Source organism: Oncorhynchus kisutch, linkage group LG15 (assembly GCF_002021735.2).
Source record: "Oncorhynchus kisutch isolate 150728-3 linkage group LG15, Okis_V2, whole genome shotgun sequence".
Classification (NCBI taxonomy): Eukaryota; Metazoa; Chordata; class Actinopteri; order Salmoniformes; family Salmonidae; genus Oncorhynchus; species Oncorhynchus kisutch.
The window spans coordinates 23,167,910-23,184,715 of record NC_034188.2 but is presented as its reverse complement, the minus strand read 5'-3'; the positions used below and the strand labels follow the sequence as shown (position 1 = coordinate 23,184,715).

At 45.5% G+C, this 16,806-nt stretch overlaps 1 protein-coding gene across 2 annotated transcripts; it reads right to left on the bottom strand.

Annotated features, from left to right (window-relative positions):
* Nucleotides 1-1,310: 1,310 nt before the first annotated feature.
* On the bottom strand, nucleotides 1,311-16,806 carry klhl3 (kelch-like family member 3). 2 transcript variants are annotated; one of them, XM_031789869.1, is made up of 15 exons: nucleotides 16,514-16,806; nucleotides 15,538-15,660; nucleotides 14,976-15,082; nucleotides 14,689-14,810; nucleotides 13,341-13,503; nucleotides 12,388-12,497; nucleotides 11,148-11,264; nucleotides 10,628-10,777; nucleotides 10,168-10,285; nucleotides 9,829-10,026; nucleotides 7,921-8,022; nucleotides 6,972-7,100; nucleotides 5,896-6,036; nucleotides 5,593-5,736; nucleotides 1,311-5,406 (listed from the first exon to the last, which is right to left on the bottom strand). In XM_031789869.1, the coding sequence occupies exons 1-15, from the start codon at nucleotides 16,603-16,605 to the stop codon at nucleotides 5,378-5,380; spliced, it is 1,845 nt and encodes a 614-aa protein (XP_031645729.1). In that variant the 5' UTR covers nucleotides 16,606-16,806; the 3' UTR covers nucleotides 1,311-5,377. The 2 variants fall into 2 exon arrangements, with proteins under 2 accessions (XP_031645729.1, XP_020357787.1); XM_020502198.2 differs by having other exon boundaries at nucleotides 16,299-16,804.

Sequence of the window (16,806 nt, the reverse complement as noted above, 5' to 3'; positions counted from 1 at the left end):
GGTAGCCATGCTGGTTAAGTGTGCCTTGAATTCTAAATAACTCAGTGTCACCAGCAAACCACACCCACACCATCACACCTCCTCCTCCATGCTTTACGTCGGGAACCACATATGAGAGATCATCCGTTCACCTACTCTGCGTCTCACAAATACATGGCGGTTGGAACCAGAATTTACACTGGTCTAAATGTTCATTGGTCATGTTTCTTGGCCCAAGCAAGTCTCTTCTTATTGATGTCCTTTAGTAGTGGTTTCTTTGCAGAATTTCGACCATGAAGCCCTGATTCACACAGTCTCCTCAGAACAGTAGATGTTGAGATGTGTCTGTTACTTGAACTCTGTGAAGCTTTTATTTGGGCACACCTATTCATTCAAGGGTTTTTCTTTAGTTTTACTATTTTCTGCAGCAGAGGTAACGCTGCTGCTACTCTCTTTTATCTATGCATAGGCACTTTAATAACTCAACCTACATGTTCATATTACCTCGACTAATCTGTGCCCCCCCCACACATTGACTCCGTACCGGTACCATCTGTATAGAGCCTCGCTGTTCTTATTTTACTGCTGGTCTTTCATTATTTGTTACTTTTATCTTTTTTTTCTTTTTTTCTTAAAACTGCATTGTTGGTTAAGGGCTTGTAAGTAAGCATTTCACTACCTGTTGTATTCGGCACATGTGACAAATACAATTTTATTTGAACTCTGGGTCTTCCTTTCCTGTGGCGGTCCTCATGAGAATCAGCTTCATCATAGCACTTGAAGAAACTTTCAAAGTTCTTGAAATTTTCCAGATTGACTGACCTTCATGTCTTAAAGTAATGATGGACTGTCGTTTTCTCTGCTTATTTGAACTGTTCTTGCAATAATATGGACTTGGTATGTTACCAAATAGGGCTATCTTCTGTATACCAACCCTACCTTGTCACTGATTGGCTCAAACGCATTAAGAAGGAAAGAAATTCCACAAATTAACAAGGCACACATGTTAATTGAAATCCATTCTAGGTGACTGGGTAGCAATTTTGAAAGCTCTCAAATAAAAAAATATATTTGGATTTGTTTAACACTTTGACTACTACATGATTCCATGTGTTATTTCATAGTTTGATGTCTTCACTATTATTCTACAATGTAGAAAATAGTAAAAAAATAAAGAAAAACCCTTGAATGAATAGGTGTGTCTAAACTTTTGACTGGTACTGTATATAAAGATTAACACCATACACAGTCCCTACTGAATCCTAAGATCCCATACAGTATCGTGTTAATGTTTCGCACTGTTAGACAATGATTCAAGGCCACACTTCCCCCACTTAAAATGCAAGGCCATTTTTATTGGTCATAAACAGAGCAGCTGAAGATATATGAGGACAGGTTGGGTGGAATGGACGCAGTAAGGCCATACAGGGTTTTGGACACCCATGGTCTGTAAACCCAGGCTGGTGTTGTTATGCAGGCTCAGTGCAGGTCCCTGAGTGGTCCAGCTCTGACCTCTGATCACACCTCTCCAGAGGGACCCTGGGAAGATCTCAATTGCATACTCCATACTCCAAATCCCATTGGATGAGAAGGTCAGAGGGGAGGGTCCTATGGCTTTCTCATCCAATGGGTTTTGAGAAGGAGACAAGGAGAGAGGACGCGGAGTATGCAATTGAGATCTTCCCCCTGTGACCCTGCTCAGTCTAGGATTGTCAGTGACATGCTGTAGATAGCTAGTAATAATATATGGTGTATTACTATTCCCACCAATACAGAAAGTAGCCCTACATTCCGTATGACAAGTGGCTTGAAATGTAATGTACAAGGCCACAAACATGGCTGCTGAGCTGATGGCATTCACTAATAAAGTTACTGACAACTACAGATGTCATCCTCATACACTCCCAGTCTGAGTCTCACACACACACCTCCTACCAATCCACATCTTACAATGGTGGCTCACAGTCAGCTGCATAGTCCAAGTTAATAAAAAGCCAGGTTCGTTTCAGTAGCATTGAAAGTGTAAAGTAAAACTGCTCATGGTGATTTGGAAGGGACCTTGGTTCTATGAAGAGTCAGATGTTCTAGAAATTAAAATTAAAAATGGAACCACCATAACCACGTTTCCAAATAGAACCACCATAACCACGTTTCCAAATAGAACCACCATAACCACGTTTCCAAATAGAACCACGTTTCCAAATAGAACCACCGCAACCATGTACAGTAATGGAACCCCCGTAACCATGTACCCAAATGGAACCCCCGTAACCATGTACCCAAATGGAACCCCCGTAACCATGTACCCAAATAGAACCACCGTAACCATGTACCCAAATGGAACCACCGTAACCATGTACCCAAATGGAACCACCGTAACCATGTACCCAAATGGAACCCCCGTAACCATGCACCCAAATGGAACCCCCGTAACCATGCACCCAAATGGAACCACCGTAACCATGTACCCAAATGGAACCCCCGTAACCATGTACCCAAATGGAACCCCCGTAACCATGTACCCAAATGGAACCCCCGTAACCATGTACCCAAATGGAACCCCCGTAACCATGTACCCAAATGGAACCCCCGTAACCATGTACCCAAATGGAACCCCCGTAACCATGTACCCAAATGGAACCACCGTAACCATGTACCCAAATGGAACCACCGTAACCATATACCCAAATGGAACCACCGTAACCATATACCCAAATGGAACCACTCCCTGAACAGAGGACTGATGCTCAAGAGAATTCTAAAGGTGGTACTATCATTTAATATCTACAAATAAACCTTAGAAAATATTTCACTGACCTTGATAAAATATTTAATATACTTAACATTATACAAGTTGCCTATGTCCTGCATATTTCAACATTGCTCTGGGGTGGCTAACCATAGTAAACCTACAGATTGTGCAGTATATAGAATAATTTAAAATACCAGAATCTCAGTGAAAAAAATGACAGTTTAGGCTAGGCGTAGAAAAAGACAGTAGGGGTCAACTCCACTTCAAGTCAAGAGATTCATTATTATTCAAAAAGAAAACATTTAATTGAAACCCTGGTAAAATATGTTCTGAGCTTGAAATAATGTTAACCAGAATTATTGGCCCTGATCCAGAAGTTGTACAGTAGTATTTTGCTCATGTTACAGTAAATTAGCTTAATACAAAACAAAAAGGTGATAATGCATTCATTCTTACACACGGTGTTCATTGTCTAACGTTGTTTTTGCATCAATTTGGCACTTCTCCTTCAGAGAGAGACAAGGTTTGTGAACAAACCCCCAGACACATTATGAAAACAGTATGGCACATACAGCGCGCCAAGTTAAGACTGAGTGTATCTTGGGTATTACTTTGCAGTTGTCTTTACAGTGCATTTAAAACACTACATTAACATGGTGCCCCATTGCAGCCAATTCAAATATGAGAAAAAATACAATATCGATTTAAAATTGGAAATTGTATTTGAGGCATGTGGCTCCTGGTAAATGCTGGTCCAGGTTGGTCCTCCAGTCTGCCTGCTGAGTTCTTCAGACCAGTAGCACAGGTGATATTAAAAAGGGAGCGCCCAATCAGGCTGCAGACAGTGAAAGCCTGTTGGTTTCACCTTGGTAGTGACCATAGTGCCGCAGTCCTGCAGTCCATAGGTCTCCAATCGAGAACAGAGAGACTGACCTGATCATCAGGGCATTTCTACATCAGTGGTCGAGTCACTAAACCTCGAGTCCCAAGTCCCCTGTGCTCGAGTCCGAGTCAAGTCACGAGTCCCTATGGCTGAAGTCCGAGTCAAGTCCAAGTTCGAGTCATGAGTCAAGTCACTAGTCCATCAATTTATAATAGGTCTTATTAAGCCATTGTTTCTAGTTGCCACCAAATGGCTGATTATCACCACTCCCTCATGAAGAAAAGAACCTCACTTACTAATCATCACTACCTCACAAGTTCTACTCTATACCTGTGTTTCACTACTTATTTACTACATAAATTAAGTCAGGCTCTCAGCTACCGCCCACTGATATTTGATTAGGTTTTTTATTGCAGATTGAAAACTAAAGGGAGACTTGTCAGAGCCAGGGGTATAACCATTAAACCGATTCTGTTGCAAAACTTTTCTAAATCATTTACTCCAAACGGAAACCGCAAACAAGAGTTTCTATTGGACAAATTCAGGTACTTCCCTCCCAGTTTCCTTTTCTCTGTTTGGTTCTTAAACTGTAAGTGGTTTCCGTATCGAATACACCCCTGGTTCTTAAACAGTAAACAGTTTCCGTAATGAATTACATCCCTGGTTCTTAAACAGTAAACAGTTTCCGTAATGAATACATCCCTGGTTCTTAAACAGTAAACAGTTTCAGTAATGAATACATCCCTGGCGATGGGATGCAGGGGGGAAAGTGGGCGGCTAGAGCGAGACGACAAATTCAAAGACAACTTACTTCTCTATCCTCAGGGTAGAGAGAGAGACAAATAGCTACAAAGTTGTTTAACTATTAAACTCAACACTAGTACTGTTTTACATTTCAAAAACCAGTTTTTGTTTCTTAACCAGTCAAAGCTAAATAGTAAGCGATGTGTAGCGGCCAATGATTGGAGGCGGCGCCTGCCTTCCGGTCTTGCTCCCCCGCAGCTCACCAGCTGATGTAGGCTGTGTGTGGCACGTCCTTCCCACTGCTAGAGAACAGAACCCTCGATGCTCTGCGCACCCAGTGCTGCTAATATTCTCCTTATTATAGTAGCCTATCCAGTCCAAGTGCAAATACAAAATTTGAAAAAATTTAATAAAATAAAGAAAATCGGGACTTGAGTCAGACTCAAGTCCTACAACACTGCCAGAGCTCATTGTTGGTTTGAGAGGCCCATGTTAGCACAATGTGTGTCTGCACGGTCACAGTCCCACGCCGCAGACTGACTGCAGTCTAGTTTCCCAGGCCAATCAACAACCTTCTTCTTGGTCCTAGCTCATTTAGTCCATCCCTTAAAACAAGGCCAGTTTATTTCCCCCTCTGATCAGTTGTAAGGAGTCCGAGGGGAGTGAGGCCCTCCTAATACTAATGTAGCTAAATGGCCCCGTGAGGCTGAAGGAAAACAGGCCCCCTCCAGTCTTAAGACACTCTGATCCAGGCAGATTTGTTGAGTCTTGGGGTCATTTTGACCATGGAAACCAATGTCTCTCTCAAGTCCACTCTGCCTGGAAGGAATGCAGTTACAGTCACAGGGCTGAGCCTGCAGCTCCGCAGAGCACTGTCCGGGCTGGGGTCTCCCTCCCTCCTGAGCCACCCGTCAGGCTAGTGTTACTCCATGGAGTTGACTGTGAAATCAGACGTCTGTGTGGCTCCCTTTGATTGCTACCTGTGGCTGTGGGGTCCTGCTGCCGTCGGGGCCTGATAGTCATAAAGGCTTGTCTATAACGGATACACCTTGAGTGGATATAGCAGGGTATATCAGGACAATGATTAATAACACACTAAATGCAGCATAACACATTCAACACCAAACCATCTCACGACCAACATGTCTTAATTCTTCAAAGGAGAAGGTTCTGAGTTTGGATGCAGAGACAAGCATTTGAAAGGTGGTATGAAAGGTAGAAGGTGAAAGGTTACCTGCATAGCTTCGGCCGTTTCTCATGTTGGTGGGTATGAGGCTCCACTTGTCTGTGGCAGGGTTGTAATACTCCACTGAGGAGAGGTTACAAGAGCCGTCGTCTCCTCCAATCACATACAGCAGTCCGTTTATAGCACACACACCTGCATGAACACAGGGGAGGAGATTAGTGAGTCACACACACATACACCTGCATGAACACAGGGGATGAGGTTAGTGAGTCACACACACACACTCTAGAGACAATGATATGCAGAACATTTGGGCATAGGGGAGTGTGTGTGTTGCATCAGACTACTCACCAGCGTTCCTCCGACACATGTTCATGTCACACACCTGTCTCCAGGTGTTACTAGGTGGGTCGTACACCTCCACACTCTTCCTCACCAGGGGCCCATCATGACCCCCTGCTGCATACAGCTGCCCACTTAGCACCCCAACACCTGCACACACACACACACACGTCTGATTATATCTATTCCCACAAACACATGTACTTGCACAAGCTACAGATGTTTCCCAGCAATAACTGCAGTCCATTAACTACCCACAAGGAGGAGCGATCACTCCCAGTAATTCTCTTGTTAAGTGGGCCATCTACCTCTACGGCAATTATCTTATTTCAGTGCTCATTGGGTTTAGATTGGTGTATGCCTACGCAAAGAAAATATTGCTTGCAGTGCATTAAAACCACATCCTGTATGGTCTCATTTTCACTGATATGGTTGTGCTGTTCCTTCCTAGCTAATGGGCCAGTAAGTTAGTTAGCAGTAGAGTCCTGGATGAACCCAGGCAGTGTCCATAGGAATCAACGGGCTGCATTGTGTTGGTGCTACTTCCTCTGGCCAGCTGAGCAGACTGCACAATGAGCACAGGACACTCACACACATTCAGAGCCAGGAGGCTCACACACAGAGAGGCCAATGGACCTCCACCAGATCACATTCAGAACAACAACCTTCACTGAGACAGAGACACTCTCACAGGACCAAGCTAACAGAACGGGGGGGAAAATACACAACAGAACCCTTTGGGAAAGAGAGAAACCATCCCAATAGAATATTTGTATGTACAAGACCTTGGGTCTTGTGACACCTTGCCTATTTCCAAGGATCTCTGTAGAGAGTAAGAGTTACTGTGTGAGGTTAGTCGAGCCCATTACAACTCTATATATAGTCCTATACCACATATCATACTGCACAGCTCCATTACACATTCCCTGGACTTAAAGTCCCAGCACTCCCATGTCTCTGTGGACACTGACAGTGTGAGTGCAGTGTGTCTGTGTGGCACAGAGGTAGCATTGCCTCCTTCTAAACACGTAGGATAGCTAGTCTGTGATAAGGGGAGGGTTGTTGATGGTGAGGACTGTCTGCACCTGCTCCGCTGCGTCTGGTGCTCATGTCAGCCATGTAGCCCCACTGGTTACTGACTGGGTTGTACTCCTCCACCGTGCTGAGACACTGCCGTGATGCCCCGTCGTAGCCACCCACCGCATACAACTTCCCTGTACAACACAATACACACCCACTGAGGAATACAACGAGGAACACATACAAAGAGATGCTCAAAGTACAACCGCAGACAGGAAACTGACAAATACACAGGCACAGAAACACTATAGACACTAAGTGGACAAAACATTAGGAACACCTGCTCTTTCTATTACATAGACTGACCAGGTGAATCCAGGTGAAAGCTATGATCCCTTATTGATGTCACTTGTTAAATCCACTTCAATCAGTGTAAATTAAGGCGAGGAGACCGGTTAAATAAGCTTTAAGCCTTGAGACAATTGAGACATGCATTGTGTATATGTGCTATTCAGAGGGTGAATGGGCAAGACCAAGAATGTAAGTGCCTTTGAACGGGATATGTTAGTAGGTACCAAGCGCACAAGTTTGTGTCCAGAACTGCAACGCTGCTGGGTTTTTCACACTCGACAGTTTCCCATGTGTATCAAAAATGGTCCATCCAGACAACTTGACAAATGTGGGAAACATTGTAGTCAACATGGGTAAGCATCTCTGTGGAACACCTTCGATACCTTGTAGAGTCCATGCCCCAGTGAATTGAGGCTGTTCTGAGGAGGGGGTGCAACTCACTATTAAGGTGTTCCTAATGTTTGGTATGCTCTGAGGAGAAGCTCTATATAGACACTGAGGAGAAGCTCTATATAGACACTGAGGAGAAGCTCTATATAGACACTGAGGAGAAGCTCTATATAGACACTGAGGAGAAGCTCTATATAGACACTGAGGAGAAGCTCTATATAGACACTGAGGAGAAGCTCATAAGAAGCACTGTTGACACTATTCTTCTCTTACCATCCACCACTCCCACTCCGACACTACTGCGTCTCGTGTTCATGGGAGCAACAAACATCCACTCATTGGTCTTATAGCTGTAGGTCTCCACTGACGACAGGCCTGAGGCGGAGGGAGAAAAGGAAGGAGGGAAAAGGGCGAGAAGAAAGAGTTAACAAAGCAGCTCTAAATTACCTTCTGAAAGCAGGGCACAACACTTGGCCAACATTAATGCTCTCTCCTCTCCACTGTATCAGTAACACTAATGCTCTCTCCTCTCCCCTGTCCTCTTTCCTCTCCACTGTATCAGTAACACTAATGCCCTCTCCTCTCCCCTGTCCTCTTTCCTCTCCACTGTATCAGTAACACTAATGCCCTCTCCTCTCCCCTGTCCTCTTTCCTCTCCACTGTATCAGTAACACTAATGCTCTCTCCTCTCCCCTGTCCTCTTTCCTCTCCACTGTATCAGTAACACTAATGCTCTCTCCTCTCCCCTGTCCTCTTTCCTCTCCACTGTATCAGTAACACTAATGCTCTCTCCTCTCCCCTGTCCTCTTTCCTCTCCACTGTATCAGTAACACTAATGCTCTCTCCTCTCCCCTGTCCTCTTTCCTCTCCACTGTATCAGTAACACTAATGCCCTCTCCTCTCCCCTGTCCTCTTTCCTCTCCACTGTATCAGTAACACTAATGCCCTCTCCTCTCCCCTGTCCTCTTTCCTCTCCACTGTATCAGTAACACTAATGCCCTCTCCTCTCCCCTGTCCTCTTTCCTCTCCACTGTATCAGTAACACTAATGCCCTCTCCTCTCCCCTGTCCTCTTTCCTCTCCACTGTATCAGTAACACTAATGCCCTCTCCTCTCCCCTGTCCTCTTTCCTCTCCACTGTATCAGTAACACTAATGCGCTCTCCTCTCCTCTGTCCTCTTTCCTCTCCACTGTATCAGTAACACTAATGCTCTCTCCTGTCCTCTTTCCTCTCCACTGTATCAGTAACACTAATGCCCTCTCCTCTGTCCTCTTTCCTCTCCACTGTATCAGTAACACTAATGCCCTCTCCTCTCCCCTGTCCTCTTTCCTCTCCACTGTATCAGTAACACTAATGCTCTCTCCTCTCCCCTGTCCTCTTTCCTCTCCACTGTATCAGTAACACTAATGCCCTCTCCTCTCCCCTGTCCTCTTTCCTCTCCACTGTATCAGTAACACTAATGCTCTCTCCCCTGTCCTCTTTCCTCTCCAATGTATCAGTAACACTAATGCCCTCTCCTCTCCCCTGTCCTCTTTCCTCTCCACTGTATCAGTAACACTAATGCTCTCTCCTCTCCTCTGTCCTCTCCACTGTATCAGTAACACTAATGCTCTCTCCTCTCCCCTGTCCTCTTTCCTCTCCACTGTATCAGTAACACTAATGCTCTCTCCTCTCCCCTGTCCTCTTCACTGTATCAGTAACACTAATGCCCTCTCCTCTGTCCTCTCCACTGTATCAGTAACACTAATGCTCTCTCCTCTCCTCTCCCCTGTCCTCTTTCCTCTCCACTGTATCAGTAACACTAATGCTCTCTCCTCTCCCCTGTATCAGTAACACTAATGCTCTCTCCTCTCCCCTGTCCTCTTTCCTCTCCACTGAATCAGTAACACTAATGCTCTCTCCTCTCCTCTCCCCTGTCCTCTTTCCTCTCCACTGTATCAGTAACACTAATTCTCTCTCATCACATAAAGTCAGGGTGACATCACCACTGTGCCCAACCACACAATCTAGACATTCATCCTGGGGGTACTACTGTTCCCTGCTCCATTCAGTCACACTGCAACACGCTCCACTGCCTCTCAAAGGACTGCTGGGACACTTAGACAACACACTTTCTTAGACTACACACTGGTCTTGGGCAGTGGTGATGCGAGGGGAGAAGAGCGGTGTAGGACTGTGTACCTGTGCTCCCGTCGAAGCCCCCCACAGCGTAGAGCAGGTCCCCCAGCACGGCTGCACCCAGAGTGCTGCGCCGCTCTTGCATGCTGGGAACTGTGGTCCACTGGTCTCTCATCCCGTCGTACATGTCCACCGTCCTGACCCGCAACGAGCCGTTGAAGCCTCCCACAGCGTACACCCTCCCTGCCATGAACACCACACCTGAGAGAGAGAGAGCAAGAGAGAGCGAGAGGAAGGAGAGAGAGAGAGAGATATTAAAAGCTTTTAGGTTTGCCCAGTAGAACAGACAAGTGTCTGTGTGTGATTTCAGAGGTAGCAGCGGCCAGAGGGAGGTGTGTTTACCTGCTCGACATCGTCTGGACGGCAGATCAGCCACCTGGTACCAGCGGTCCTCCTGGAAGTCATAGCACTCCACACTACGGATGGCCTTAGGAGCCTGCCCACCCACCACTATCATCACCTAACACAACAATAGGGCTCCGGTTGGTTCAGTCAGTGGGTATGAATAACTGTGTGTGAGCTTGTATTGCTCCCCTTGAGGGTACCGGAAATCCCCACAAGGATACTAAAACAAGAAACATTCTCACTCGTGGGGACATTTCCCAGTTCCCCACAAGTAAAGTAAAAAAGGCAAATTTAGGCTTAGGGGTTAGGTTTAGAGTTAGGAGATAGGGGTTAAGGTTATGTTAAGGAAAATAAGATTTTTTTTTAAAGGTTTTATTGGAATAAATGTTTTGGTCCCCACAAGGATAGTAAAACAAACGTGTGTGTGTGTCCATGTGTGATGCAAGTGTTGTCTGACCTTGGGCATGCTGATAGGCGTGCGTGGGCGTGTCCGGTCGGTCTTGATGAGGTGGCGCTGGTCAGCGGGTAGGAGGTGGTACTTCATGGCCTCGATCAGGAAGTCCTTACAGGAGTTGTTGTTCTTGATCAAGGCCTCCTTCTCCACTATCTGCTCCACAGGACACAGCACAGTGAGCAATACAGACACATGAAACAAGTTCACTATCTGTCAAGTACACCATCTTGAATAAAACAATGCAGTGGGTTTTCAAATATCACAGTTTGATTTGTATGATGGAGCATGTGGATACTTGATTAATTATTCATGCTATCTGACAACAAGGTGAATGGTGGTGCTGAGTGACCCACCTGTACTAGGTCATCTCTGGACCGTAGTACCCACCTGTACTATGTCATCTCTGGACAGTAGGACCCAGCTGTACTAGGTCATCTCTGGGCAGTAGGACCCACCTGTACTAGGTCATCTCTGGACAGTAGGACCCACCTGTACTAGGTCATCTCTGGACAGTAGGACCCACCTGTACTAGGTAATCTCTGGACAGTAGTGGCAGACGAACGTGCTCCATCAGCTTTGGCATGTGCTCCAGACGAGCCTCCTTGTCGTGCTTTATCCATGCAACAATGGCCTCAAATACCTGAGGAGAGAGAGAGAACACAAAGGGTTAATTACATTTACCAAGAGGGGAACAAGAACTGGATCTAACTTGTGCTGACTCCCCTCCTTTATCTGAACACAGACTGAGACAGCCATCTACCATCCCTCGCTATTTCTCATCCAACCTGCTCCTCCACTCTCCTGCTCTAATCCCTGAAGATAGAGGATCAGAGCTTTGAATGGATAGATACGAGACGGGGGCCAGATAGAGACAGGGCTGGTGTCATGTTGCTGTGTACTTCGGTTGAAGAGGAGAAGGCTACTTTGCTTTGTAAGCACATTAGCAAGTGGAGCCTGAGGCCTGGAGTGGTGGGTCCGCAGCAGTAGTGCAAGCAGTAATGCCAGCAGTAGTGCCAGCAGTAGTGCCAGCAGTAGTGCCATCAATAGTAACAGCAGTAGTGCCATCAATAGTAACAGCAGTAGTGCCAGCAGTAGTACCAGCAGTAGGAGTAGCAACAGCAGCAGCATCAGCAACAGTAGGAGTAGCAACAGCAAGAGTAGCAGTAGTGCCAGCAGTAGTGCCCGCAGTAGTAAAAGCAGTAGTAAAAGCAGTAGCAGCAACAGGAGTAGCAACAGCAGTAGGAGTAGCAACAGCATCAGCATCAGTAGCAGCAGTCGGAGAAGCAGCAAGAGTATCAGCAGTAGCAACAGCAGTAGCAGGAGTAACAGCTCAGGTACAGCTCTCTCTCCCTATGTGGTAAGTCACTCTGGGACTTGGACCAGGCTGTTTGTGACAGGGCTGTCCTCTATTACAGCAGGACGGGGACTCTGCCGTCACAGGGAGCGATCGGGAGTCGGATCTGTTGTTATGGTGATGGAGAGTCTATTGTCATGGTGAGAGATGGGGAGTCTATTGTCATGGTGAGAGATGGGGAGTCTATTGTCATGGTGAGTGATGGGAAGCCTGTTGTTATGATAAGTGTTGTCTGAGGAAGACCAGGAGGAGAGCGATTGAGAGCTGAGCTGTACTGAGCTCATTGATAGCAAAGAGAAGAAGGAGTTGCCACAATCCTCACTTCACAGTTTAGAATAGGATATGAGCCTGCATTGTCCCTGAACAGAAAAGAAGGGGTTGGTTTGGGATGTTCTGGTGGCTGGCCTACCTTCTCCTCTGTGGACACTGTGAGTTTGTCACTGGATATGAGACCGCACACATGCTGCAGAGACAGGCCCATGAACTCCTCTCCCAGCATCACCTCAGAAAAATGCTGCTCTGTTAAACAAACAAGCACACAGTTAGACAGACAACTAGACTGTTCACGGTCTGTTACACCCCTGAGCAATGACAAAGGTTATCAGCATACGGCCAGCAAGCCCCAGCAGTTTACCACGTCTCTACAACGTAAGGTCAAATTTGATATTCTGTTGACATTTAGATGGGTTACAAGGTTTGAGCAGAACGAGGTCCATGCAAAACAGAGCCAGGGTGGGTCACATCTTCTAAAAGCAGTCTGAGTCAAGAACTCCCTTCACTTCACAAGACAATATCTCTCTCTCGGAGGACCTGAGCCCTAGGACCATGCCCCAGGACTACCTGACATGATGACTCCTTGCTGTCCCCAGTCCATCTGACTGTGCTGCTGCTCCAGTTTCAACTGTTCTGCCTTATTATTATACGACCATGCTGGTCATTTATGAACATTTGAACATCTTGGTCATGTTCTGTTATAATCTCCACCCGGCACAGCCAGAAGTGGACTGGCCACCCCATATAGCCTGGTTCCTCTCTAGGTTTCTTCCTAGGTTTTGGCCTTTCTAGGGAGTTTTTCCTAGCCACCGTGCTTCTACACCTGCATTGCTTGCTGTTTGGGGTTTTAGGCTGGGTTTCTGTACAGCACTTTGAGATATCAGCTGATGTACGAAGGGCTATATAAATAAATTTGATTTGATTTGACTTGAAGCTCAAAGTAGTCTGTCATAAATACCCACTGTATGCTTTTTAACGGCAATCTGTTCATACTGACTGACCAAGACAGAGGGCAGTTTCTCCATCCCCTCCGCTAAGCTTACACTCTCTGCCTGGTGAAACGTGAAAGTGAGGTGGGGCTCCACTAACCAGAGTAGGCATGGGACTGGTTGAGGAGCTGTGTGCAGGTGTGGAGGTCGGCGAAGGCTCGAATGCCCAGACAGTTGGTGGGGTGCAGCTGGCTCTGCAGGAACTCGCAGCACACCTGCCTCACGTCCATCAGCTGCAGGAGGCTGGCTGCAGGCAGGAGCACCTACAGAGACACAACACAGGGATCAGAACACGCAGCAGGAGACTGGATACTCTCAGTTCAGCCATCAGAGAGAGAAGGCGGGCCCAATACAAGACAATATCATTTGGTCAATTAATAGAATACACAGCAGGAAAATGCTCTCCTTGTCATTCATTTCTAACACCAAACAAATCTCCATGTTTTCAATTAGAATTCAGAGGATTTGAATACTATTCAATGGTTTGAGGAATCTATGGGAAGCAAACTTATTTCGGTCGGGTTAATACCAAAATTAAGGGCAACCCAAACGGAGCCCCAACTTCATCTACAGGGGGCCATGATCCATAATGTCAGTGCCACTCAGAATGGACAATGAGTCAGAAACAGACACATATTTACTAGGATAAGAGCTTAAGCTGTGAAAAACCCCAAAAAGAGACAGCAGGGATAACAGGAGAACTCTGCAGCCCTGGCTCTCAGACTATAGCCGGACAACTAGAATGATGTGTACCGGTGGTCAATTCTAAAGGAGACATTTGGCTTCTCTGGTCTATTAGCCTCCAGCCTGCCAGTCCTTCAGTAATATTGTGTCCTTTAACAGGCAGCCCAGCTCTCCCATTTGTCCACATCCCCACACAGGCAGGCACACAGAAACTAGGTCACTCAGCCAGGCTCTCCTTTAATTTAGGCCTGTGATTTCATTTTTGCCTGTTGCCCTTAGGTCTGAACAGGGAGCTGCAGGCTAACTATTATAGTGGGTGTTTTCAGCAGTTGTGGCCCACACATTCTGAGAGCTAAAATGGAAAATACCGTAGCACCACACACATACAATGAAAAATGAGCCAATCTAATGACAAGGCTTGGATGCCATTCTAAAACAAACACACACACGCACACAAAGCAGGCATATTGCAAACATTGAGAGCTTTTCCTCTCCCTCCATGCACATTTCCTGAGCTAATAATAAGAGGAAAAGCCCTGCCTGCAGAAACCTTGGCCTCAACAGCAAGGAAGGAAGGAGCAGACTGGTAATGCTGGAGAAAGGGAAAGGGCTGGTAGGGAGAGACAACTTCCTGCCACATAAAAAGTATAATTCTGAAGAGACCAATGAAGGAATTCCAAAGCAAACATGAAAGAATCCATTGACTCCACTGCTGTAAGCACTTAGACATGTCGGAGGACACAGATAGGGACGCTGTAGCTCACCTGAACGTTGTCCTCCGTTACTTCAATCATAGCTGTATAGATATAGTCCACCAGTTTTTTTAGTGTTTGGCCATCCACATCCCTGATCTCCACCTGCTGGGCTTTGCTCTCACTCATGTCCCCTGTCCACCACACACAGTGAGAGAACCCACTTGAGAAGGTTTTATGTGACATGAGGAAAAAAATAATCTCACTGTCACAATAAGGTGGGCTTCACATTCACAACATCTGTCACTTGACCCGCGGCTTTCACAATGATTACAAATGTAGCCTATATACACAAATACCTGTGAACATCGCACAGAAGTAGGGGCTGCAGGAGGCTAGCACCAACTTGTGAGCTGTCACCTCTACATTTCCTGCCACCAACAGAACGTCGCACAGCATATTCTTACTGTAAACACAAAAGATGGTTGAACAGTGTTTTCCCAAATCACCATACGGAGCGATTTCTAAATAACTGTCAACATCATACTGATGATTTCTAAATAACTGTCAACATCATACTGAGGATTTCTAAATAACTGTCAACATAATACTGATGATTTATAAATAACTGTCAACATCATACTGATGATTTATAAATAACTGTCAACATCATACTGAGGATTTATAAATAACTGTCAACTGTAAATAAGTGCTCCAGCTGTGTGCCGAGGTTACTGTAGTATTAGGTCATTCATTGCAAAGTAGACTATTCGGTGCCAAGGATAAGCCATTATGTATAATGTGAAGGCTATTACTGTGTCTAATGACACTGGGTTATATCAACATCTTACAAAGGCCATCACATGGCTTATTTTCAGTGATGAAAAAAGGGGATACTAGGCAGGGGTGAAACCAACCTACCTCCTCATGTCATTCATCAGCTGAAATGCCTTTCTCATATGGGTGTGGTTGAAGGTGTGCATCCCCACATCCATGGCATCTTCCTCGGGGTCACAGGTCGGCTGCTGGTCATTAGATTCTCGACTGGTCAAGGACAATAAACTGGACATTAATAGGCCCACCCAAGATAACTCAAGATCATTAACCTCATTCATAATAACCCCAGCCCTTTGACTTGTACAAAAATGGTATTAACAAAACCCCACTGTCATTCCAAAGACAATGCTAGAGATAAGTTCGTGTTACTCAAAATAACTGAACACGCATTTTAAACTACAATAAAGTATTGTAATGTATGCTTCAAGAGTAGCTAGCTACAGTTGCTAACTGGCTAACACAGTAATTTAGCAGCTGATGTTCGTAGCTAGTAATTTGGCAGCTCTTTCGCTAGCTAGTAACGTTACTTGGTTACTAGAACCACGTTACAATAAGTATGTGCCACTCTTATTGACGAACGTACTAACAAAGTAAGGTAGGTAACATACAGTTGTCTTGGGCTACCTTTTACTCACGCTGTTCGCTTAGATTGCTAATACTAGAACTACATTGACAAACCAACGAGGCAGTGCAGTACAGTAACGTTAGTTAGCTAAACTAGCAAGTCATCCAGCTATCATGGAATATGTCAAATCTCTCCAAATGATGTAGCAAGTAATCCGACAACAGCTGTACTGAATTCATCGGAAGCGTACACTTTCATCCCGACTATTATGTCAACTTACCCCAAGGTTATACAATCCATGATATCAGATGTGCTAAATAAGTACAGGGGCTGGCAACGGGCACATGCACAAAATGTCTCGTCCAAACTAAGTCCAACGCAACACTAGCATGAAATTGCTTATAATCGAATATTGACTCATTCATTAGCTGACAAATAAACCTAGCTAATAATAAGCAAGCATCTTCCCATGGTTACTGCTTATTTCCTTTTTACCTTAAACTATTACATGTATTTTTCTGAGAACTGATTAAGGAAGGGTAGAGAATGTTTTTCCCAGTCACCACTGCTGCTTCATGCGGCCCCATTTCAATCGACAAAGCGTTGTTCCACGGAGGAACATCTTGGTTCCACTTGCTCCCGCGTTGCTAGGTTACGGAGTGTCGGGTGAGGAGAAGAAGAATCCACCCAAGAGAAGTCGTTGGGACAGTCGGTTACAAAGTAGCCATTCATGAGGTAACTTTATAGCTAATAGTATCAATATTCATCATATCAACTTTAGAATATTG